Source organism: Elephantulus edwardii, unplaced genomic scaffold, assembly GCF_000299155.1.
Source record: "Elephantulus edwardii isolate Elephantulus edwardi_28Jun2011 unplaced genomic scaffold, EleEdw1.0 scaffold00226, whole genome shotgun sequence".
NCBI lineage: Eukaryota > Metazoa > Chordata > Mammalia > Macroscelidea > Macroscelididae > Elephantulus > Elephantulus edwardii.
Genome location: NW_006399976.1, coordinates 3,690,832 through 3,716,059, shown reverse-complemented (window position 1 = coordinate 3,716,059; position 25,228 = coordinate 3,690,832). Strand labels below are relative to the sequence as shown.

The 25,228-nt window shown below is 53.5% G+C and overlaps 2 protein-coding genes across 2 annotated transcripts in view; one reads left to right on the top strand and one right to left on the bottom strand.

The window, feature by feature from the left end:
• The window catches only part of SYDE1 (synapse defective 1, Rho GTPase, homolog 1 (C. elegans)), a 5,976-nt gene extending 509 nt beyond the window's left edge, over positions 1-5,467 (top strand). Inside the window, exons 2-8 of the mRNA XM_006898345.1 lie at positions 3-451; positions 1,553-2,518; positions 2,894-3,108; positions 3,634-3,760; positions 3,962-4,122; positions 4,430-4,655; positions 5,064-5,467. Of these exons, the coding sequence (XP_006898407.1) occupies positions 3-451; positions 1,553-2,518; positions 2,894-3,108; positions 3,634-3,760; positions 3,962-4,122; positions 4,430-4,655; positions 5,064-5,467 (2,548 nt within the window). The remainder of the gene's footprint in view (positions 1-2; positions 452-1,552; positions 2,519-2,893; positions 3,109-3,633; positions 3,761-3,961; positions 4,123-4,429; positions 4,656-5,063) is intronic.
• Positions 5,468-6,779: 1,312 nt separating this feature from the next.
• On the bottom strand, positions 6,780-17,465 carry ILVBL (ilvB (bacterial acetolactate synthase)-like). The gene is made up of 16 exons (XM_006898303.1): positions 17,433-17,465; positions 16,785-16,929; positions 15,084-15,285; positions 14,865-14,992; positions 14,643-14,781; positions 14,443-14,554; positions 11,098-11,197; positions 10,869-10,966; positions 10,608-10,744; positions 9,204-9,338; positions 8,122-8,236; positions 7,860-8,029; positions 7,715-7,785; positions 7,559-7,630; positions 7,319-7,424; positions 6,780-6,958 (listed from the first exon to the last, which is right to left on the bottom strand). The coding sequence occupies exons 2-16, from the start codon at positions 16,917-16,919 to the stop codon at positions 6,780-6,782; spliced, it is 1,899 nt and encodes a 632-aa protein (XP_006898365.1). The 5' UTR covers positions 16,920-16,929; positions 17,433-17,465.
• Positions 17,466-25,228: the final 7,763 nt, after the last annotated feature.

Sequence of the window (25,228 nt, the reverse complement as noted above, 5' to 3'; positions counted from 1 at the left end):
AGGAGAGAGGTGAGCGGGGCGCGGGGGAGTCGGCGGCGGGGCGCGCTGCGCGGGCGGCGTCCCGAGGCCCCCCGAGGAGCAGCGGCCGCGGGGACAGGGGGGACGCCCCGCGGTGGCCCTTTGCAGACGCCGAGGGGCACCGGGTCTGGGACCCTTTGGAGGCGGGGGGGCCAGGGCCCTGGGAGTAAGGGGCTAGGGCGAAGAGGGGGTGGCGCAGACCGTTATGTGCAGCGGGCCCGGGATGCCAGCGCTGCGGGCGCCCTGGGAGGCCCGGGAGGGGGCCTCGCCCGACAGGAAATGGGGCCGGGACGGAGCGCCTGGAGGGTGGAGGCGAGGAGGAGCGGGGAGGCGGAGGCGCAGGGGCCCTGTCTGGCCGGGCCAGCAGAGATGGGGAAGGGGCCGGCATCCCACCCCACCCGCTCCCGCTCGCCGACCAGGGATTTGCAGCTTGGCAAGTGTTTCAGCCGCCTTCACTCACTTCACCCGGGAACATACAGTCTTCCCTTTATACAGACTGGGAAACTGAGTCACGGAGCACCTTGTGGCAAATTAAGTGACTTAACTGGCCCTTTGGTCTATGTCAGTTTAGGGACCGCGGCAATAGAGCCCTGGAGCTGTCAAAAAGGGGACTGGAGGAGGGGTCAGCCAGCAAACCTGTTATGCTGTAGGGAAACATACGCTGCATGGGATAGGGCGTCCCTGGAAAGGGGGAGAAAGTGGGTAGACCATCCCACGAACTGATTCCAAGTCATTCCCAAAGATTCCCAGGGTTGGGAGAGGGGATGGAGTTACAAACACACACAGGAAATCACCCCGGATGTCTGCGAGGAGGAAGGAGCCTTGAAGGAGAGGCTTCCAGAAGTTGCTAGGGTTTGGCCTGGGTCAAGAGGCCTGGCCAGGGCTGAGACGGAGTTTGGAAGCTGTCTCTGAGCGGTGGAGTGAGGAATGGGCTAGTGGTGGGTCGTCTGCAGGGAAGAGAGAGCCTTCACCAGGACGCGATTGCCGGTCCCCCAAGTGAACATCCACTGTGTGCTTGACAAGGCCCCGATTCTGAGGTTCACTGTGGGGTGGACCGCGATCTCTCACTTCCCAGCTTGCTGAGGCTAAGAGAGGGGAAGTGAAGTGTCCAAGATCAACCTGTGAGTGACAGGGAGTATGGGGCTAAGGAAAGGGGTGGGAACATGTGAGCAGGACCCTTAGAAATCAACCCAGACCCCAAGGCTGGAATGTAGACATATGGTCTCCACTTGGACACCAGGGCCTGAGAGAGAGGGCAGGTATGAGTGTGTGCGTTGAAATCTTCACCTCAGGCCACCCATCCTAGACCTCAGGAGTCAGTGGCCGTTCCATTGTCACACCATGCTCCAGGGCTGGCTGTCAGCTGTCCAACAAGCATCTAGTGGGTACCAGTGCTGAGCATTTCAGCCGTGGCAAAAACTGGGTTATTTGAGCTCGGAGCTGGTGCTGGTCTAAGCTTAGAGGTGGTGCTGGGCGGCCAGGGCTGGGGCAAGGGGATGCCGCATACTGAGTCGTATCTCCTTGCCCTCCCCAGGCCGCCCAGCCCATCGCGCAGAGCCCAGTCCCCCGGAACCAGAACCCCCGGCCCCTGAGGGGTCCCCTGCGGGCGCAGAGGGACCCCCTAGCCCCGAAGCCTCGCGGAGCCCCGCACGGGGGGCCTACCTGCAAAGCTTGGAGCCCAGCAGCCGTCGCTGGGTGCTGGGCGGAGCCAAGCCGCCCGAGGAAGCCACTCTGGGGCTCGGGACGCCCAGCAGTGGGGAGCCGGCCGGCGAGATCTGGTACAACCCCATCCCTGAGGAAGACCCCCGGCCGCCAGTGCCCGCCGGGCCGCTGCCAGGCCCAGGGGAGCTAGACAGTGAGGCCCCGCCCGCGCCCCTGGCCAAGGCCTCGCGCACCAAGTCCCCGGGCCCCGCGCGGCGCCTGTCCCTGAAGATGAAGAAGCTGCCGGAGCTGCGGCGCCGCCTGAGCCTGCGGGGCCCCCGCGGAGGCCGCGAGCGGGACAGGGCTGCCCCTGCAGGGTCGGTCATCAGCCGCTACCACCTGGACAGTAGCGTCGGAGGCCCTGGGCGCGCAGCAGGGGCCGGAGGCTCTCGGGGGCTCAGATCTGGCTACCTGAGTGACGGCGACTCGCCAGAGCGCACGGCAGGACCCCCGTCGCCTACTGCCTTCCGACCCTATGAAGCCGGGCCCGCGGCGCGCGCACCCCCGTCTGCGCTCTGGGGCCGCCTGAGCCTGCACCTGTACGGGCTCGGGGGGCTGCGGCCGGCGTCTGGGGCATCCGCGCGGGATCTCTGCTGCCTGCTGCAGGTGGACGGGGTGGCCCGGGCGCGCACGGGGCCGCTGCGAGGCGGCCCGGACTTCCTGCGACTGGACCACACTTTCCACCTGGAGCTCGAGGCTGCCCGCCTGCTGCGAGCCCTGGTGCTGGCCTGGGACCCCGGCGTGAGACGGCACCGACCTTGCGCCCAGGGGTCGGTGCTGCTGCCCATGGTCTTCCGAGGTACTGCATGGTTTGGGAGGAGGGAGGGCGAGCAGGGGGAGAACTGTGTAGGGCTCTGGATCATAGGAGGCGGGAAGGTACGGAGCAGACCAAATTCAGGGCTTGCCCACTCAGTGGTTAGAGTACTAGGTCTAGGTTGGAGGTGCTGTGGAGTAGGGGGACAGGGCCCTGGCGCCCCGGGTCCTAGGCCTGGAGTGAATGGAAGAGGAGGGTGAGTGCCTGGGCCCAGAAACATGCAGGAGTTGCCCCAGTTCAGGGCTCTGCCCCTTAAAGGAGTCCCTCGGGTGCTGGGCCTGGGATGACTGGAGCGTGGGAGCCAGAGTGCAGGGACCTGCAGGACGCAGTCCCAGTGCAGCCCTGTTTCCTTCCTTCCAGGGTGCCAGGCCCAGCAGCTGGCGGTGAGGCTAGAACCCCAGGGGCTGCTGTATGCGAAGCTGACACTTTCGGAGCAGCAGGAAGCCCCAGGCACAGCTGAGCCCCGAGTCTTCGGTCTGCCCCTGCCTCTCCTGGTGGAGCGGGAGCAGCCGCCTGGGCAGGTGCCCCTCATCATCCAGAAGTGCGTGGGGCAGATTGAGCGCCGTGGGCTGCGGGTGAGTCTCCTTGCCTTCAAGCTGCCCAGCTTGGCCCCCAAGCTCCCATCCCAGTCACCGCAGGGCACGGGGGTGGGGGGTCCACCAGACTGTGGTACCAGCCTGCGACCCTCTGGGTCATCCATCTTTGTAATAATGGATCAGCATCCAGGTCCTCCTGGAGCTAGGGAGGGTCTGATAGAGGGAAAACACGAATCCATTTACCCACCAATGTAAAACTGAAGCTGGGAGGAGAGTTCACAAAGGGAGCGAGGTGGGCTGGTTAGGGTCGTCAAGGAAGGCTTCCCTGAGGAGGTAACAAATGAACTGGCAAGGAATCCCTTTCCTAAGTCAGAGGCTCCAGTGTGAGTGTTTATGAGCTAGGTTATCCAGACACCAAGGCAAGGGTGGAGCAGGTGCCAGGAGCAGGAAGACAGCCAGTGAGGCTACAGCCCACTCCCCAATCCCCCCCAGTCCAGAGCGTTCACTGGCTCCCACCCTACTAGTCCCCAATGAAGAGATACTCTCTCTACCTCCTACCTCTAGGTCGTGGGGCTGTATCGTCTGTGTGGCTCAGCGGCAGTGAAAAAGGAGCTCCGGGATGCCTTTGAGCGAGACAGTGCTGCTGTCTGCCTCTCTGAGGACCTGTATCCCGATATCAATGTCATCACTGGTCAGCGTGCCCCTCCTCCCTCTGCCTCTGCACTCATTCAACCCTCACCTCCAGATGAACCCTCTAGGACTTCATCTCCTCTGTCTGGCTTTGCTTTCAGCCTCCTGAGCCTGTCACCCACTTCTGTCCTCCCTCAGGCCCACGTGACCCTCACTGGCCTCAGAAGCCAGGGGAGCCCTGACCAGTGTCATGTGTCCGCAGGCATCCTTAAGGATTATCTTCGAGAGCTGCCCACTCCGCTCATCACCCAGCCCCTTTATCAGGTGGTGCTGGAGGCCATGGCCCAGGGGCCCCCAGGCCGGGCTCCCCCAAGCCCTGAGGGCACCAGAGCGCTCCTCAGCTGTCTGCCAGACGTGGAGAGGGTGAGTTGGCTGAGGAGTTGGGCTGAGGATGGCCTGTTGAGGTTGTTTGGGAACATGAGCATTGGGCATGAGCTCATAGCGTCACAGTGGAGAGAAAGGGGTTTGAGTCCAAGCCCTGCCAGCCCCAAAACTAAGTAACCTCCAGTCATAGTCTCCCACCACAGATGGTCCTGGATTCCAGTGTTGGCGCTGCCCCTTTGGCCTATACGCCCTTCCGTCTGTTGCCTCCACATAAGCCTTAGTCTCCCGCAAGGACAACAAGCACCTGGCTTTGTTCGCCCTCATACCCTCCCAACACTCTCCCCAGGCCACACTAACGCTTCTTCTGGACCACCTGCGCCTGGTCTCCTCCTTCCACGCTCACAACCGCATGACCCCGCAAAACCTGGCCGTGTGCTTCGGGCCTGTGCTGCTGCCGGCGCGCCAGGCGCCCTCCCGGACGCGCATCCGCAGCTCTGGCCCGGGCCTAGCGAGCGCAGTGGATTTCAAACGCCACATCGAGGTGTTGCACTATCTGCTACAGTCCTGGCCAGGTGAGTTTGCTGTCCCGCCAATCAGGCCAGGCCCCTGTGTCTAGGGCGGCCAATCAGAATCTTGAACATCACACATAAATGCCAGACCCCTGTGTCTAAAGGGGTCGATCAGAATCTTGAACATGAGACACACACCCCACACACACCCCTCAATGTGGTAAGCTTGTGCCTGGTTGCCTCAGCAGCCACGTGATTGGACATATACATCCTTGATGTAGCCTTGGCATGGCATCAGGATGCCTTGTTGCCTTAGTAATCAATCATTACTGGGCAGCCAGTGAGATCCTGTTATGGTCACAGATGTTGCCTTTGGAGTGACTAATCAGAGGCCTCGCTGTCTCAGTAGCCAATCAGAACAGAGATCGTGTCCCGAGGTGTGATACACCAGCTGCCCTCTCCGCCCCACAGATCCCCAGCGACCCTCTGAGACTTCGGATGTTGCCCCCTACCTGCGGCCCAAGCGGCAGCCTCCACTGCACTTGCCACTGGCCGGCCCCGAAGTGGTGACCAGGCCCCGTGGCCGGGGAGGTCCCGAAAGCCCCCCAAGTAACCGCTATGCTGGCGACTGGAGCGTCTGCGGACGAGACTTCCTGCCCTGTGGGCGAGATTTCCTGTCCGGGCCTGACTACGACCACGTGACGGGCAGTGACAGCGAGGACGATGAAGAGGAGGCTGGAGAGCAGCAGGGCGCTGCTGACTTCGAGGATGACTTCGACGCGCCCTTCAACCCACACCTGAATCTCAAAGACTTCGATGCTCTCATCCTGGACCTGGAGCGAGAGCTCTCCAAACAGATCAACGTGTGCCTCTGAGGCGGGCGGGGCGGGACCCCAATTGTTAAGGGCCAAGCTCCTGGTTGCTAAGGCGGAGCCCTAACAACCGAGGACCAGACCTGTTGCCAAGGCCTAGCTCCTGGTTGCTAAGGCGTTCCTCTAATCACCAAGGACCAGATTTGTTGCCAAGGCCCCACTCGGGTTGTTAAGGAGTTACCAGGGGACCAGCCAGTCCCTTGCTGAGAATCCTGCCCCATTTCCGCTGCTGGTCACTGGTTGCAAAGGCCGGGCACTGAGGTTTTAGGGACCAGCTTTCCTGAGTACCAAGGGTGTCTCTTGTTGCCAAAAAAAGGCAGTTTTCCTGCTTGCTAGGCCGGTCCTCTTGCCTCCCTTTTGTTTGGGGGAAACACCAGTTACTGTGAGCATCTCATCCTAGGAGGGTGAGACACCCCCACTCTACACCAGCCAACTCTCTTGCTGCTGCCAACCAACTCAGTATTAGCTTTGAAGGCCATGCTCTGCTTCTCCTGCCACAGGAAGGCCCATGGGGTCCCTGGGTGGCACGGCTGCTGGACTAAGCTACTAACTGGAAGGTTACTGGTTAAGAGTCCACCTGGAGGCGCCTGGAAAGAAAGGCCTGGAGATGCTATGACCCACAATCGGCCACCGTGAGTTGTGGAAAGACTGGGTTTTTTCGGGGCTCACAGCAAAACCGCTGGTCTCCGTGTCCTCCTTTCCAGGCAAGGCCCTAAGGGTGCCTTACATCAGCAGATAAAGATAGCAGAGTCAGACCATTCCCCTTCCCTATCTCCCCAAAAATCTGAGCACTTAACCCCTCCCTTCTGGAGGGGCCCCGCCTGAAGCCTTGGGCTGGGCACTTTGGTACGGAAACTATTTATTGCCTCCGTGCATGTGTGTGACTGTGTGAGGGTGCGTGTGGGTGGACGTGTGGGGTGGGCAGTGGGGCTCTCTGAGGGACCAGAAGGGGGGGAAAGAGGTCACAAGCACCCTGAAATCCCCAGTTCTGGTGGGAAAGTAGGGCCCCCTCCTGCCTCCACTTCCTCCCTTCACCTCTGTCTTCGTGGACAATAAATCAATATGCACAGACCTGCCCTCAAGTACGAGAGGTGGTTTATTCTGTGTTAAGAAGCAAGAGGGGAAAAGCCTAAGCTTTGCCCAGCACTGCTGGGAGGGTCCTAGGGCCCTGACTACTGCAGCTTCTCCCTGTCCTCAGGGAGGCCGCGGGGTCACTGGGGTCTCAATGTGGGCCTCAGGCAGGCAAGGATGGATCCCGGGCCAGCAGAGCACAGTCCAAGGTAGGAAGGAAGCACGGGTCTCAACCCACGTCGCCCTACACGGAGATGGAGCCATCCCGGAAGTCAGTCTTCCCAATGAGAATGTTGACCACAACCGGGTGGCCATCCCTGCACTGCTGCTGGGCCTCTCGCAGCACCTGGACTGCCTGGTCCTCATTCTCTCGGGAAAGCAGCAAGCCTCGGGCCCCGAGACCCTCAGCTGCCTTATGATAATCTATAGAAGAAGTCTGAGTCAGATGGTGGCAGGGACCCAGCCCCCAGACAACCAGCCTGGCCCTAAGACTCAGTCTTCCACCTGCCTTCGGACCCTCACCCTTCTCATAGCCCCCTAGGCCTCCCCTTAGTCACCCGCCCTGTCTCTGGCCCCTGAAACTTACCTGTAGCACCCAGGCCTCATGGCTCTTCACTCTTCCAAGTCCCTTACCCCTCCGTGTTCCTCTCAACCCTTTAAACTTTTACAGGACACACACACACACACCCCTCCGCCCCACCTCCCATAGTATTTCCTTGCCACCCATAACCCCTCACTCTTGTATCCCTTCTCATAGTCCCTCACCTCCCCACTACCCCATACCTGTGTAGGCCAAGCCACAGGCCACATTGCTGCCCAGAGAGGGCACCTGCTCCCGGGAAATCTGGGTCCAGCTGGCATCATTCCCCACCAGGGCAATCACTGGGATCTGCAGGAGGAGATGCCAAGCTTAAGCCAGAAGACAGGGAGGAAACCAGATCTCTGCCAGACAAAAGGGTACCCTTCCCACCCCAATGACATCCTCCTGAGTGTGTCCCTTAGGCAAGGAGCCCTGTCTCTGACCTTGTGTCTGACGAAGGTGTCAAATTCGATGAGGCTGTAGCCAAATGCTCCATCCCCAAAGAGGCACCAAACCTGGTGGAGAGCAGAAGGATCAAGGGGGGGCATGTCCAAGTTCAGAGAAGAGCCAGCCACTGTCCACACAGCCCCGCCCCTCACCTCAGCATCTGGTCGGCACAGCTTGGCCCCGAGTGCAAATCCTCCGCCGACCCCCAGCGTTCCGAAGGCCCCTAGGAAGGCCAAGAGCAGGTTGGTATGAAGGGGCCAGGAGCACACACTTCCCAGGGTGTGGCCCCCTGCTTACCAGGATCCAGCCAGCACAGGGGTCCACGGGGCCGTACCAGCTGCGCAGCAGTGCCCACGAAGTCCCCACCATCAACCACCAGGACCACACTCTCAGGCAGGGTCTCCTCCACCAGCTGTAGCACCCGCACTGGGTTGAGGTGCTGCGCCGTGGGCTTCGCTGCCTTCTCCCTGCAATCGGGTATGCAGGTCAGTGGTGGGCAGCTGTGGGAACCCCCACGTGTGCCTGGAACTGCCCCCCTCTCTGTGCCACCCAGTCCTACTGGAAGATCTGCTTCTTCTGTCGGTCGGCTTCTCGAAGCTCCTCCGCCCAGTCTGGTGCCCATGTGTGGCCCCGCAGACCCTCCTCCAGCTTCAGCACAAAAGAGGCCACGTCTCCTAGAGGGAAGAGGAGGGGGCATCCATGAAGAGGGGGCCTGAAAGGGCAGCGGCATCTGAGGAGGTACAGGGGTGGGCCAGGAAGCCCTGGGACAGTTTCCCAATAAGGCCAGAAGAGTGACAAGAGAGAATGACAAAGCCAGAGGAACACGATTGAAGCAGGTGATATGCACCTATCCAGAGGTGCCTCGTAACACAGGCCTGGCAACATTGCTCGGGTGTCACAGCCTTTGAACCACACAGCACATGGTCCTACTCTGCTGTGAGGCTGAGCTAACTCAACATCAACGAACGACAAGAAGGCTTACCACCCCCACCCCGAGCCTGTCACCACATCCACCAGGCACAAGCCAGTGTATGAAGGCCCACAGAGAATATTCCAGAAATAGATAAATGGCCCAGGATGCACCTTGGCAGTGAGCAAATGAGGATCAGGGAGGCTGCATCTCTTCATTTCGTCCGTCCCTCCTCTAAAGATCAGCATTGCTGTCGTGGACCCCCTGTCTCTGATGGGCCCCTCTCCAGCCCACCTGCCTCACCAGCTGTTACAGAAAGCCTTCCCCAACATAAGCCAAATCATGACATCTGTGTGCGAGATGCCAAACACAGCAGCAGGGAGAGTCACATCCTTAGGACGATGGGCAGAGAAGGGCTTGGCAAAGTCTGTGAGAGGAGGAAGTAGAGTCTAGAGGTGGGGTCGAGGGACTGGGAGGAGGCCTCAGGGACCTCAGGTGAATTCTTCATTTCCCAAGAGCACCGGGCTGTCACGGGAGGGAGGGTGGGCAGCCAGGGGACAGGAAAGCACCGGGGCTCCCAAACTCCCCACTCTCTGCTCATTTAATGACCCATCATCTAAGCCTCGCTGCCCCTGGCAGGGGCGAGGCCTTGCCCCCCAACACCCAGTGAAACAGGACGATGAGGAGCTGGGAGGAGAGGACAAGAAGAGAGGGGAAGACTTGAGACTCACCCTGCACAGCCTCCTGGGGCTTCCAGAACAAGTCTGAGTTGAGCAGCAGGTCTTTGCGGTTACGATTAACGATGATGATCTTGCTGCTGCGGCTGAGGACACGGCCGTAGGACAGGCGGAAGTCGCACACAGCGCCTGGGTGGGAGGGCCCGGGCCTCAGTGGACAGAAGGCCACGGTCCCGGGAGCGAGCTCAGTGCCTTACCCGAACCCCTGTGTACACTCACTTCAAAGCCCCCCCCCCGTATCCTTGCCTTTGGGGTTCATCCTGCCCTGGCCTCCTGACGTGCTTTGGGCACATGGTGATGACACGTCATTCCTAACAATAGGACGCAAAGGGCCTTGCAAAGGCCTCTCTCCCTCAGAGCTGTACTCCCCTGTTGACCCATGTGCTGCTCATCCTTCACCAAGTCAGCAAGCCCGTGCTCGCCTGCTGGATGGCGAGGAACACGACGGGAGAAAGCAGTTACTCCAGCTGAGGCCTACAAACGTACAAACAGCACAGCTGCCTCCCTCGCCAGCCGGCTTCCCCAGAGGACTGCAGACGCATGAGCAAGTCCTACAGCACCTCCCAGCTGACTCCCACCTAGATCTCGAGAAATTATAAGTGCACTTTAAGCTACTGGATTAGGGGTTGGTTGGTACACGGCAATAGTTAAGTGATACAAAAAAAAAATACGGACTGGAGTCCTAACCCCTAAGACCTCAGGATACAATCCCCCTTGGGAAGAGGGTTTGCTTGGTTTTGCAGCACAGAGTACATGCCTTAAACCTAACCACCTGTGCAATACAGAAAGCGCAGATTAAGTGAAGGAAAAATAAAACAAAAGTTTAAAAATAAAGATTACAACCAAGAAGAGGGGCGGAGGAGAGGAGATTAGGCGCAGAGAAGAAGTAAAAACAAACAGAAGGAGGATTGTTAGGCACGTGGTGACACCAGGAACCAAAACAGCCCGAGAAAGCTGGAGCGGCTCAAACAAGGATCTCCCCCAGGGCTGACAGAGCACCTTCCTCCAGAGCCAACGTCCTGGGTTTGATGCCCTAAACTGCTGTTTGCTGGTCGTCCACTTGTGTTTCTATCCTTGCACCTCAAGAAAACTAAGACGTCCACCTCTCGGTGCGCCCAGGGTTGCACTTCATGTGATAATGTGTAGAGAAGACCCAAGGTGACCAATCTGTGTCCATTCTGTCTGTGGGGCTGGGTCCCAGCATGAAAGTACAGCGTGGAGACAGGAGCCTGGATTTCAGACTCAGGGCTGGAGGACAAGCCAAACCCTTGAAAGGCTGGGGCACCAGGCTGGACAGGATAAGGGACATGGTGGAGGCGGAGAGGGAAATGGGAGAGGGACAAGGACAGGGACAGGAAGAGGGCGAGGGACAGGGACAAGGAGAAGAGGCCAACCCACCTGCCAGAATGACAACATCCGCTTTCTTCAGGGCGGCGCTGCGATTCTGCTGGATGTGGAGGGGGTTGTTGCGGCCCAACAGCCCTCGTGCCATCCCCCCCAGGAAGCAGGGGATGCCCAGCGACTCCACGGCAGCCCTGGGAATTCAGGCAGAGCAAGGGTCAGTGTGTCCAAGAGCCTTCCCTCTCCCCACCGGGCTCCAGAGAAGCCTGGGCCAAGAATGCAGTGAGGAGGAGGAGGACAGGCCTGGGGCTTTCTCACCTCAGCTTGTTGGCAGGGATCGGGGGCAGCGTGGCCTGACTCCCCAGTACCATCAGGGGCCTCTTGGCCCGGCTCAAGATCTCCACGCAGCGCTGGACCTGGAGCAAGAAGGAGGTCAGAGGGCCGCCCCAAGTCTCCAAAAGTCCCCATGATCAAGGCCCCGTACTGACTCAGGGGAAGGCTGTGCTGTCAGATGAGGGTCCTCAGCCAAAGAAGAGAGGTGATTCACCTGCTGGGGGGGCGCTTGGGGGATGCTCAGGGGCAGGGGTCCTTCAGGCTGAGGCTCCCAGGCCCCCGCAAAGAGGTTAGCCAGGTGATTCTTTAAGTACCTGTAAAGGGCAGAGGAAAGGGTTGAGTACCAGGAGTCCCTGGAAAGTGCAGACAGTGGACATGCTCAGCTGTGAGCCAAAAGGTTAGCGGTTCCAGGCCACCAGCGGTACCTCTCTCAGAAGGAAGGCCTGGCAACTCTCTTTCAAAACATCGGCCATTACCAGAACCCAACCAGAAGAGCAGATGATCCGTGCTGTGAGCTGGGGTTGGCTGCTGCACCCTGACGGCTTGCTCTGGTCTAGGCTTTGCATGTGGATGCAGATGCTCCAAGCTTCCAACTTGAACAGAGGATTTTTTGAAAAAAGGACAGGCTGGTTCCCTCAGAGTACTGGCTGGATAGGGATGGGCAAATCAGGAACTGGCTGTCTAAAAGGAGGCTGGTAAGGCACAAGGCATGAAGGGGCCAGCTTACACTTTGACAAAATGTAGTTATTAATAAGATGATTTTAAGGGGGTTGGGGGAAATCCACAATGTACATGCATGAAATATAATGTTAATGAAAGAGTGAATAAAATACAGTGTACAAGAATGAAATACAATGTATATGAATGATAAAAATATTCAAATCAGTCCCACGCAGAGACATATATGAGGTCACCACGAGTCAGCTTCGACTCTGCTGGTTTAGTTTAGGATCACCGACTGCACCAGAGCCTGTGTGAGGCCTGGAGACCCAGAGATCAGTCTAGCTCGGCCTCTGCCCTCATGCTGCCAGCCCAAGAGAGAGGTGCAGGCTGCAGCCCCCAGTTCAGAGCCAGGACCTCTGCTTTCTCTCATAAAGAGGAGTCAAGACTTCAGAGAGTGAGAGGTCGAGGATGAGACCAAGAGACACCCCAACGTTATTGTTGTTGTTGTTATGTGCCGTCGAGTTGCTTGTGACTCATAGCGACCCTATGTACAACAGCCCTAAACTCTGCTCTGTCCTGTGCCAATTGCACTATCTCTGACACTCCCATCCCATTGCCCCCGTCACTGAATCAATCCACCTCATAGAGGGCCTTCCCCTTCTGCACCGTCCCTCCACCCTACCAAGCATGATGTCCCTTTTCAAGGACCGGTCTCTCCTCACAACATGTTCAAAGTATGTTAGATGGAGCCTCAGAATCCTTGCCTCCAAGGATCCACCCGGTTTAACCCTTTCCAGGACAAATCTGTTTGTTTTCCTAGCAGTCCATGGTATTCTCAATACTCTTCTCCAGCACCACAGCTCAAAGGCATCAATTCTCCTTCTATCCTCCTTGGTCATTGTCCAACTCTCTGATGCATAACAGGTGATTGCGAAGACCATGGCCTGTATCAAATGCACCTTAGTCTCCAGAGAAACACCATTGCTCCTCAGTACTTTGGAAAGGTCCCTAACAGCAGGTTTTCCCATGGCAATGCACCTTTTAATTTCCTGGCTACTGGTGCCAAGAGTGTTGACTATGGAGCCAAGCAAACTAAAGCTGTGTACACCAACGTATAAAGGGGGGAAAAACACACTAGAAAAGGAAACAATCCAAACGTCCATCAACAGACGAGAGGATAAATGAAATATGGCCCGGCCACATGCTGGCACACTCTCAGCCACAGTGAGATGATACATGTTGCAACACACATAAAGTCTGAAAACATGATGCTGAGAGAAATCAGTCAGACACAAATGAGTAGATGCCATCTGATCGCACAGAGGAGCAAGGATAGAAAAACCAAAGATGATTAGTGGTTACAAGGATGGGAAACAGAGAGAGCTCTGGTGACCTAGTGGTAAGAAGCTGTGTTGCCATTCCAAAGGCAAGCGGTTCGAACCCACCAGCTGTTCCAAAGGAAAAAGATGGGCCATCTCCTCCCATGCGATTAACTGCCTCTGAAAACCTGCCAGAGGGTCAGCTATGGGTCAGTTCAGACTCGACGACACACACAGGAAGAGAGAGGTGGGGCATCTTCTGCTTGGGAGACACTGAGTTTGTTATTGAAAGGACAGTAAGAATGGCCGTGCAACTAGAAGAATGTAATCAGTATCACAGAATTGTCCATGTGGAAATTGTTGAGATGGCAGGTTTTGTTATCTATGTTTTCCGCACAAAGGGAAGAAACCCAAAAGGCTCCGGAAGAGGCCTGCCCAAAGGTCTAGCAGAGGACAAGGACAAGGGGAGGGAAGTGAGCAGGAGGCCGGGGAGCAGGGAATTCTAATCATCAGGCTGTCATGGCCACAGAAAAAAACCAAAACTCAGTGAGCCGGCCCTTAGGGCCTCTGCACATGTCCAGAGAGCAGAGGGCCGGCCTGTCTCCTGGCTGGCCTGGTGGAAGTAGAAAGAGGCAACTCCACCCTGTGGCCAGGTGAGTCTTGGCAGTGCCCTCAGACCAATCCCACCTGCCACCCCTGCTCAGACGTGGCACTGCTGGGAGCCTGTCTACACTCTCTCAACTCAAAGACACCAGCTGCCATCAAGCCGACCCCAAATCCTGGGGACCCATGTGTGTCAGAGATCTGTGCTCCACAGGGTTTTCCAAACTGCGCCCTTTCTCAAAGCCAACTGTCAGGCCTTTCTTCCAAAGTGCCTCTGCATGGGTTTCAACAACCAACCTTTCAGTTAGCAGCCAACTGTAAACCATTCACATCATCCAGGCTCCTCCACCGTAAGGGCCCCCTGCCCTCAAACTGTTGGCTTTTCCAAAAAGACCTTCAGGCTTGTCCTAAGCCAGCCCTGCTGCCCTGAGCATTCCAAGCTCCTGACTGCTTAGTCTTGAAGAAAGCCGGGGTCCAGGCACTTATAGTCAATCCACCTGACCTCTCCACCCTACAGCCACCACCTCGAACCTCACCACCATTCCTCTCACCCTCAGTCCTTGCCAGCTCCTCTGGGTCCCCAGTTCCCACCCCACCACAATCTACTCTTCAACAGCTGCCCCAGGACATCACCAATACTCAAATCACAGAGTCTCAGGCCTCTGATTCACCCCTACATGCTTTCCTAGGCAGCAGGATGTAAAATTAAAAGCCCAAGATCTCAGAGTGGCTCTGGCCTGTCGCTCTGGGCTTACCACCACGCCCCCGCCTACTGCTCCCCTGCTCCTACCCCACGGGAGCCTCCTGGCTTTTCTAACCCAGTCCCCATCCCAGGGCCTCTGCATGTACCATCCCCTCTGTTCAGACTGCTCCTCCCACTTCAGGCAAGGAAGGACAAACTCTTCTTGAGATGTGGCCAGAGGTCGTAGGACAAGTAGAGAACAGGGGAGAATGTGGTGACTGGGATTCCTTACCAAGTGACCACCCAAGCTACAAGGCCCTTGGGTGGCTTGGCGGGCACCATCTCCTTCTGAACCATGAAGTAAGGATATAGCACATCGATGGGCAGTTCCACAAACACCGGGCCTGCAGGGACAAGGGGACGCTGAGTCTGGGGTGCCACCTCTGGCCTCTAGCCTCCAGGATCTGACACGGCCCAGGACCCGCCACCTACCTGGGGTCCCCGACTGGGCAGCAGCCATGGCAGCCCTCAGGGTGGGCACGATGTCCCGGACCCTCCGCACCGACGCACAGAACTTGCAGAGCGGTCGGAACAGTGACATCTGGTCAACGGCCTGCAGCGCCCCACGGTTCTGGCAAAGACAAGGTCAGAGTGTCAGTGTGTGAGCTCCCCAGACCTCCCTGGGGCTCTCAATTTCCCATGTGAGTCGGGTACCTGCAGCAAGGTGCCAGCAGCGCCCCCCAGGAGTAAGACTGGGGACTGGGCCATCTGGGCGTTCTTCACAGCTGTCACAGTGTTGGTGAGGCCAGGGCCTGCCGTCACCGCTGCTACACCCACCGTCCCTGAAACACAGACACTGTCATGGCCCTGCCCACTCCCTGACACTCCACCTCGTGGTACACCCAGCCCTGGCACACTCTCTGTGACCCTCACCTGACAGGCGGGCCACTGCATCAGCTGCAAAGACGGCTGTGACCTCATGGCGGGTGTCTACCACACGGATGCCCAGCTTCTCACAGGCCACCAGCAGCGGGGAGATGTGCCCGCCCACCAGCGTGAAGATAAAACGAACACCATGGGCACGCAGGACAGATGCCACATTCTCCCCACCATGTCGGACGCTGGCCTTGTCCACCTGGGTTCAAGTGGGGGGGAGAAAGAGGGGCAAGATGACTAAGGACTAAACCAAGCTGGGGGAGTGGTGAGCCCACCCTGGGAAAGAGGGCAGGAGCAGGGTCAGGGGATACGTATCTGCTTCCTCCCGTGAACCCTCAGCTCAAGGATCATTACTATACCCCAGAACAGTGAAGGACACTAGGGTTTAGTCGGAAAACAGTGAACACACTCTGAACCAATGCTCTTTAGCGTGCTGGTCTGTTGCACTGGCTTGCCTTGGGGATGATGGGGCAACCTCAGTCAGAGGAGAGACAGACCTAGATAGGACCTGGGGAGTTCACCAGGGCATGGGTCAAAGGCCCAACCCTTAGCTTGGGACTCCAGAGATCCCTGCCTGCCAGTGGCCCCTGGTGGCCTGACTCCTTCCCTCTCACAACCCCTGCAAGAAAGGCACACGCCCAGTTGACAGGCTGCCAGCTGCCACGGGCCCGGCACACGCTTCCTGCCTGAAGGAGTGCTGAGGCCTCCCTCGCAGGCCCAGAGTCCACTCTCATTCACCCTGCAGCTTGGGATTTTAGTCCCCACAAGTCCTCGGGGCTGATGGTGTCACTTGATAATTATGAGAGGAAGGGCTGGGATTGGAGAGGAGGCTGTGGAGGGTGAGTGTTGCTTCTGGCTATGAGGAACAGGGATGGCCTCAGAAGGGTTCAGTTTCTGAACAGCGCAATAGTTAACATACTCCAGATTCCACTACTAACTGAAAGGCTGGAAGTTCAAGGTCACCCAGACTACCTTGTAAGATCTGCAAATCCATTTAAAAAAAAAACAAACCTCAGCCACTAAAAAAAGTTCAATGGAGCAAGCTCTACTGTGAAACACACAGCCTCTCAATTCTGGGAGGAAGGTCTGGGGTGAGGGAGTGGGGGCCCTGAAGAGGGGTCAACTTCTGAAAGTGGTACCCAGTCATTAAGATGCTTTGGGGGCCAGTTCTCCTCTAAAAGGTCAACTCTCTCAAGGTGCAACAGAACTTCTCTGGGACATGTGGACATGTTTCCTCACTGGAAGACAGGGGACGAGGACAACAGCGCTTACTTCAGGGATGTGGTGTGGTCTACCTGAGGAAGCTCCCTCTTAAAAGCATGAAGCTCAGCAGTGGGGTCACAAATTCGTCATTGTTGTCCTGTGGGGTGCCTGTCCAACTTGACTCCTCTGGGTTGAAAGGGCAGAACCATAGCGGTTTCTTCTGTTCTAGGAAAAGGGTTTGTCTGACCTCTAGGGAGGAGGTGCGCGGGGGTGCAGCAGCTGCCACTTCCCACTTCTCCCTTCTGAGTGATAAAGTCCAGGTTCTCTCTAGGGCAGCGTGGCAACAGGCCAGGGGCCTGGGCAGTCCCTCACTTCGTCTCTGCAGACCAGTCGGGTATCACTTTCCCCTCCCGTAAGGTGAGTGAATTTCAAGGGGCGCTAAGGTTCCCCTTTCCTGGGCTGCCCCCAGCCGGCCTCCAGTCCAAGTCCCCGCACCTTGTGCCTCAGTTGGTAGAAGAGCCCCAAGCGGTGCGCAGCACCCAGCAGGGCGGCCACCAGCGTCCCGCCGGCCAGGAGGAGAAGCGCGGGGACGAAGCTTCCCTCTGGATCGCCGGTCGTGGGGGACCCCATGAGGTAGCACCTAAAGGAGAAATGGCAGGGCCAAACTCAGCGCAGAAAATGTATCAGCGAGTGGGCACGCCCCTTACTCCCATCCTTCAACTAGGCCACGCCCCCTTGTCAGTAGGCTGAGCTCAGGTCCCTTAAGTATTTAACTACAGGCAAGGGCACGCCTCTCTTCCAGCGACGAATCGCATCAGCCCTTACGCAGCATTCACACAAGGTCACCGTCCTCTGCATTTTACAGATCGAGACGGTGACCACCACGCAGAACTCACGTTCCAACTTACCTATCCCCGAATCGGCGGGAAGTCCCGCCTCTCCTCCACGTCAGGCACCAATGGTGAGCCCGCCCCACAGCTACTTAGCGAGGAGCTCGAGGCCACGCCCCACTCATTAGCATAGGCGACCCTCTCCTCTGGAAGTTATCATTTGCTTGGACCGCCCATCCAAGCCCGATCCGCGACCTCAGGCCTAAGTGTGAGGTCAAATCGCCTCAGGATGTTATCTCTGGGCCACTTCCACCTTCACCATCACGAAATGGCTCTGCATCCAGCAATAGTGCGCGCCCTCGGCGTCACATGACCCGGAAGGGTGGCCGCAGAGGATAGGGCGGGAGCCGGTGGCCGTGCCCCTACGCGTGCACCCAGCAATCGCTCCTTGGAGTGAGGCCCGGCACGCGTGCGCGGAGGCAGAGCCGTGCTCCGCCCCCTGAGCACGTGCCAGGAGAGCTCTGTCTCTATTGGCCATCACGCACACAGGTCCCGCCTCCTCTCAACTTCCACTGGCTCACACAATAAACTACACAAGCTTCCTTACTAAAAGGCCACGCCCATTTGGCACCTTGGAGTTGGTGGGTTTCGAGTGGTGGTCTGCAAGGGCCCTCTTCCCCGCAAACTTTGATTGACGTTGGTTGGCACACGTGCCGGTTTTAGGGGCACACATGCCTGTCCTAGAGGGAGTACCTGAAGCCACATCTCGTGTTTCACCTGGCCTGGGCTTGGACTGTCACGGGCCCTCTCCTCAGCGCCCTACGCTCAGGGACTACGGTCCCAACAAACATCCTTTCCTTTTCTTTTCTTCCCCCCCCCCCTTTTTTTTTAAATTAATTTTAATGAAAGTTCACAGAGACTTAGGGTTTCCAGTCATACATTGTTGCACTTTTCTCCCTGCCCACCCCCTCCTCGCCAATTCTTCTCCTTGAAAAGTAAAAGAAAAAATCTTTTCATTGTTATGCAATCCCTGCCCCACTCCCCAAGTCCACTCCATTGCGCAGCCTTCTTTCTGGGCTCCTTTCATGACAATAATATCAGATCATATATCCCTTTTAAACAGTTTCTCCCTCATCTGTTTCAATGCAGTAGACATAATACATCCCCTCCTTTTCTGTCTTCCCTTAACCCCGATGTCAGTCCCGTTTTACAGCAGTGGCCCTCTGCAATACTTGTCCTTTGGTGACTGAGATATTTCATTCAGCATAATGTCTTCCAGGGTCACCCATTTCGCATAATATTTCATGAGTTCCTTGTTTTTCAATGCTGCATGGTATTCCATTGTGTGAATATACCAGAGTTTCTCTGTCCGTTCTTTGTTGATGGGCGCTTGGGTTGTTTCCAGCTCTTTGCTATTGCAAAAAAAAGCCGCAATAAACATGAGTGCGCATATATCTGCTTGGGTGGTGGTTATGGTTTCTTTGGGGTATATTCCGAGTAGTGGAATTGCTGGGTCAAATGATATTTCTATTTGCAACTTTTTGAGAAAGCGCCATGTCAGCCTTCCATGGTGGCTGCAACATTTTACACTCTCACCAACAGTGAATAAGCGTTCCAATTTTCCACAACCTTGCTAGCATTTGATGTTTGCTGTTCTGTTAAAGTTTGCTATTCTGACTGGGGTGAGATAATAACTCATTGTTGTTTTAATTTGCATCTCTCTTAGAGCTAGGGATTTTGAACATTTCTTCATGTGCTTGTTAGCCATCTGAATGTCTTCTTAGGTGAAGTGTCTGTTCATATCCTGTGCCCATTTTTCAATTGGGTTGTTTATCTTGTTGTGGTGCTTGAGTATTTTATAAATTCTAGATATAAGTCCCTTATCTGACATGTCATTACCAAATATATTTTTCAAGCCTCCTTACTAACAGCAGGCTCCACTCCTGCCCTCAGTCCTTGGAAAAGTAGAAAGATCGCCCAAAGACAGGAAGATCCTCAAGGAGATGGACTAGGAATTAACACAGTGACTGAAACAATGGGCAGCAGCGATTGTGAGCACGGTATGGGATTAAGTAGGATTTCATTGTATTGTACATAGGCCACTGTGAGTCAGTGCCAACTCAACAGACTCGTATCAATAGTAACAACAAGTTATAACACACTCTAAAAGAAAACAGGAACAAATCACCTTCCCTGGACAAGATTCTCCACTAGTTACTGCTCCTTTGCTCCTCTCTTTAGCAAAAACCTTTCAACGACTTGTCTATACTTGCTGATTCCATGAACAATACTTCTCCGTCTTAAATATATTCTAAGTTGGCTATTGTTGTTAGGTGCCATCAGGCCATGTACTACTCATAGCGATAGATAAACAGATTTAAACCCTGTTCTATCCTGTGCCATCCTTATCATCTCTGTCATACTTGAGCCCATTGCTGCAGTCACTGTCAATCCATCTAATCGAGGGTCTTCATCTCTTTTGCAGACCCTCCACCTTCCAAGTGTGATGTCCCTTTCTTAAGAATAGCTTTTCCTAGCAACATGCCCAAAATATGTGAGATAAAGCTAAATCAGCCTTGTTTCTCATTCATCAGTCCATGAGAGCTATTCTGTATTATCCCAACAGTCTCTACACTGGTCTTTCTCCTTCTCCTGTCTCTCAGCCACTGGCTCCGCTCTACTCTCCCCAAGGCAGAGGTGGTGAGATCCACAAAGGTACTGTGGGAGGAACGAATTCTGTGCCTAATCACCTAATCTGTAATCCTGCCCATAGCATCCTTAAGTATTGCAACTTGGAAGCTTGAATTTGTTCTTTCTTTCCTTCAGTTTAAGATATGCCTAGTGAGTTAATCCCTTTTGGTTTTCTGATTCCAGCTCTTTGTGTATTACATTATAATACTTTATCTTCCCAAGCTGCTCTTTGAAATCTTCTGTCTAACCCCTTAACTTCCTGCTTTTGTCTCTGTTTTGGCTTCTTGTCATTCTAGTGCAATATTTAGTTAGAGTCTCTTCTGGCATACTCTTGGTCTTTTCCTTATTTGTCTTTGTAATGATCTTTTGAATTCTGCCTGGATGATATTCTTGATATCCTCCCACAGCTCATCTGGTCTTCATTCATTAGTGTTCAAGGCCTCATACTTGTTTCTGAGATGGTTTTTAAATTCAAGTCGGATAGACTCAAGGTCAAATTTTGGTTCTTGAAGATTTGATTTTATTTCCTTTAGTTTTAGTTTGAACTTACATTTGAGTAGCTGATAATCTGATCCACAGTCAGCACTTGGCCTAGTTTTCACTGCTGATATTGAGCCTGCCCTATAACCTGCGAAATGTAGATGGCACAAACTTGCTTGCCGAAACTGAGGAGCACCTAAAATGTTTCCTGCAGAAAGTCGAGGGCTGTCGTCTCCAAAATGGACTGAAACTCAAAATCAAGAAGATATAGATTCTCACTGCTGTCCCAGTTGGCACCATCATCAGAAAATCAAAAGATGAATTGCATTGGGGAAGTATGCTGTTGGGGACTTATCCAAAGTCCTAAAGAGTAATGATGTAAGTCTAGGGACTAAGGTGCACCTGATCCAGGCCTTGGTCTTCCCAATTACTTGCTATGCATTGGAGAGCTAGACAATAATGAAGGATTGTCTGTCAAAGAAGAATTGATGCCCTTGAGTTGTGGTGCTGGAAAAGAGTCTTGAACATACCATGGACAGCCAAGAGAACAAGCAGGTCTGTTTTGGAGAGGGTGAAACCAAGTTTCTCTCTCCTTGGAGGCAAGGATTTTGAAGCTCCATTCACATATTTTGAGCATGTGGTCAGGAGAGACCAGTCTTTGGAAAAGGACATCATGTTTAGAAGGATGGAGGGCTGACACAAAGGAGGAAGAGCTTGCTTGCATGATATGGGTTGACACAGTAACTGTAGTAATGAGGGTAGATGTGTCAAGTCAGTGAGACTGGCTCAGGACAGGGCAGGGTTCAAGTCTATTGTACATAGGCTCACTATGAGTCACAGGTGACTTGATAGCACATAACAACAATACACATAAAGTAGACAATGACTAGGGAGATTGAGGAAGAATTGATGCCTTGGAAATTTGGTGTGGTGAAGAGTATTAAATGCACCATGGACTACCAAAGGAGCAAACATTTGTTTGCCTTGAGGCGAAATTGAGACTTGTCTCCCGTACGTTGGGCATGTTATACAGAAAGGTTTCATTCAGTTGGACATAAGGTCACAACAAGCTGGAGGTGACTTGACAGTACCTAAAGTCAACAACAAACTATATCATCCACTGTTGTTGTTGTAAGGTTACATCAAGTCAAGTATGACTCATAGTGACTCTTGGAACCAAAGATCTGAACCCAGCCATGTCCTGTGCTGTCCTTATACTTCCTGACACACTATAGCCCATTGCAGCAGTCACCATGTCAATCCACCTGGTTGAGGGTCTTCCTCTCCTTCGCCAGCGCTCCACCCTTCCCATATCACGCCCCTCTCCATAGACTAGCAACATGTCCAAAATATGTGAGGCGAAGCCTCATCATTTTTGCCTCTAAAGAGCACTCTGGCTGAACCATCTCCGAGACATATCTGCTTGTTCTCTTGGCCGCCCATGGGATGTTCAGTGCTCTTCTCCAACCACACAGCTCAAAGGCATCGATTCTTTTTCTGTCATCCTTATTCATTGCCCAGGTCTTGAATGCATAGCTAGTAATTGGAAAGACTATGGCCTGAATCAGATGCACCTTAGTCCTCAAACTGATATCACTACTCCTCAATACTTTGAAGAGATCCCTAACTGCAAATTTTCCCAGTGCAATGCATTTTATGACTGCTTGTACCAAGGGTGTTAATTGTGGATCCAAGCAAGATGAAGCTATTGACAGTTTCAATCTCCTCTCCATCCATCATGAGTCTGCCTATTGGTTCAGTGGTAAGAATCTTTGTTTTCTTGATATTGAGACACAATCCATACTCACGGCTGCAATCCTAGATCTTCTGCACCAAGTGCTTCAAGTCTTTTTCACTTTCAGTTAGTAAGGTGTCATCTGCATAGCGCAGGTTAGTGATGAGTCTCCCTCCAATCCTTATGCCACATTCCCCTTTATAGAGTCCAGCTTCTCAGATAATTTGCCCAGCACATAGACTGAACAGGTATGGAGATAGAATACAACCCAGACGCACTCCCTTCTCAACTCGAAACCATGCAGTGGTCCCCTGCTCCGATCGCACAACAGCCTCCTGATCATCCATTGTAGTTGTTGTTGTTGCTGTGTACCATAGAATCAGAGCTGACCCTCCAATGGGTTTTCAGATGTAGTTAATCACACGGGAGGAGATTGACCATCCTTCTCCCATTGAGCGCTGTGGCCTCAAACCGCCTGCCTTCAGAATTGCAGCACAGCTTCCTGCCACTAGACCACCAGAGCTCCCATTAGGAGAGAGGAAAAAGAAAACCTCTTAGTGACTGCAATAATGTTCTTAAGCCCGGTGGACTCTGGGAGCATGGCAAAAGATTAGACAGCATTTCAGTGTGTTACACATAGGATTGCTACTAGTCAGAGTTGATTTGACCATATTTAACAACACCCTCAGGTGACAAATGTGTCATTGTGAAAATGAAAGGTGTGTTTCATAAAACTGTATGTGAACAGCTGGGAACAATACACTGACAGAGAACAGTCAGAAGTTCAAGTTAGCTTTAGAAGAGGTCATGGCACCAGGGATATCATTGTTGATGTCAGATGGATCCTTGCTGAAGGTAAAGAATACCAGAAGAATGTCTATTTATGTTTTATTGACTATGCATAGGTATTTGATTGTGTGGATCATAACAAAATTATTGCTAACATTGCGAAGAATGGGAATCCCATAACATTTAACTGTGCTCCTGCAAAACCTATACCTAGACCAAGATGATGTTGGTCAAACAGAACAAGGGAACACTACATGGTTTCAAATTAAGAAAGTTGTGTGTCAGGGTGGTATTCTCTTTCCATACCTATTCAATCTGTGTGCTGAACAATTATTTAAGACGCTGGACCCTATTAAGAAGAATGTGGCATCAGGACAGGAGGAAGGCTCATCAACAACCTGTGTTATTCAGATGACACAACTTTGCTTGCTGAAAATGAGGAGGACTTGAAATGCTCACTGCAGAAGATCAAAGACTACAGCCTTCAATATAGATTGCATCTCAGCATCAAAAGACAAAGATGCTTACTGTATGGCCAATAAGCAGCATCATGATAGATGGAGAAAAGAATGAAATTGTCACTGACTTCCTCTTACTTGGATCCACAATCAACACCTTTGGTACTAGCAGTCAGGAGATCAGGAGACATATTGCACTAGCAAAGTCTGCAGTCAGTGATCTCTCCAAATTACTGAGGAGCAATGATGTCCGTTTGAAGACTAAGATGCTCCTAATTCAGGCCATGCTCTTTTCAATGACTTGTAATGCATCTGAGACCTGAATAATGAGTAAAGATGACAGAAGAATTGATGCCTATAAGTTGTGGTGTTGGAGAGCAGCACTATATCCATCCCATGGATGTCTACAGAACAAATACATATGTCTTGGGGAAATCCAGCAAGAATACTCCTTGGAGGCAAAGATGGAGAAGCTTTATCTCACATATTTTGGGCATAGATTGTTAGGAGAAGCTATTCTCGGGAAGGGGGCATCATGTTTGGAAAAGTGGAAAGTCAGCAAAAGGGAGGAAGACCCTCAACAAGATAGACTGACAGAGTGACCGCAGCGATGGGCTTGAGTATGGCAGAGATGGTCAGGTGGCACAGGATAGGACAAGTTCAGCTCTATCGTTCACAGGGTCGCTATGAGTAGTACTCAACTCAGTGGCACCTAACAACAACAGCAACATATCACTGATGCTTCCAGTGCCAGAGAGTTGATCAAGGTGGACAAATTTCAGTGGAACTGTCACACTAAGACACGTTAGGTAAAAGGTCTGGCTCTACACTTCGACAAATCAGCCAGGGAAAAATTGTGAATTGCAACAGAATATTGTCTGGTTCGATGCTGTTAGACAAGCCCAAACATGTCAATGATCATAAAGATAGTGCAGGATAGAGCAATATTTTTTTTTCTTCTTGGGAGAAAGGTAAACAATCTCCTTCTGTGCCATTTACAGCCTCTGAAATCCTGCTTGAGGGTCAGCTGTGAATCAGTTTAGACTCAACAGCACATAACAACTACTTTGATGACATCATATAACAACAAGAAGTACTTCACCAAGCAGGCACCCAAGGAGCTGGTCCCTCCTGACAGCAAGTCCCAAATATATAAGACAAAGTGTCTTCATCCTGACTTCTAAGGAGCATGCTGGCCATATACTTCCTGATTCTTCTGGCAGTGCGTAGTGTTTTCACTCTTTTGTTACCTGCAAGCCCAAGCATTTCCAGTGTTCACGCTGCCAGTTCCAGCAGCGCTAAGTCTGATAGACTTTGAAAAGCTACATCTTCTAATGGAAGCACCTCAACGATTGAGAAATGAGTTCCCCTCTGTTTGATTTCTCATAGTGTGTCTACCACCAGGAAGATAACCCGTTCCTATCTGTTGTAACAAACAGATGCTGCCCTGGATGCACTCACCAAGTTGTCCCAAGAAATCTGGAGGACAAGCACTTAGCCAACTAACTGGAAGACATCTAGATTTGTTCCCATTCCAAAGAAAGGTGTCCCGACAGAGTGTGGAAATTACCAAACAATATCATTAATAAATAACACATGTAAGCAAGATTCTGCTGAAAATTGTCCAAAAATGACTGGAGCAACGCAGGCTGAGTTTAGAAGAGGGTGTGGTACTAGGGATAGTATAGCTAATGTTAGATAGATCTTGGCTGAAAGCAGAGAGTACCAGAGGAATGTCTATCTGTGTTTCATTAACTATGAAAAGGCATTTGACTTGTGCGGATCATGCAAACAAACTGTGGCTAACTCTGAGAAGAATGTGAATCCCAGGACACTTAATTCTGCTTATGTGGAACCTATACATGGACCAGGAGGCAGTTGTCGGAACAAAGCAAGGAAACGCTGCATGGTTTAAAATCAGAAAGGGTGTATGCCAGGGATGTCTCCTATCTCCAT

What these genes read in the sequence shown, in the direction of transcription:
- ILVBL (XM_006898303.1), bottom strand. Translation starts at nt 16,919, where the DNA reads ATGGGGTCCCCCACGACCGGCGATCCAGAGGGAAGCTTCGTCCCCGCG. An exon ending in GCCCCAGGAGGCTGTGCAGG is followed by an intron (nt 8,237 to 9,203) that starts GTGAGTCTCAAG and finishes TCTTCCCTCTAG; the next exon opens with GAGACGTGGCCTCTTTTGTG. An exon ending in ACACCTTCGTCAGACACAAG is followed by an intron (nt 7,425 to 7,558) that starts GTCAGAGACAGG and finishes CTCCTCCTGCAG; the next exon opens with ATCCCAGTGATTGCCCTGGT.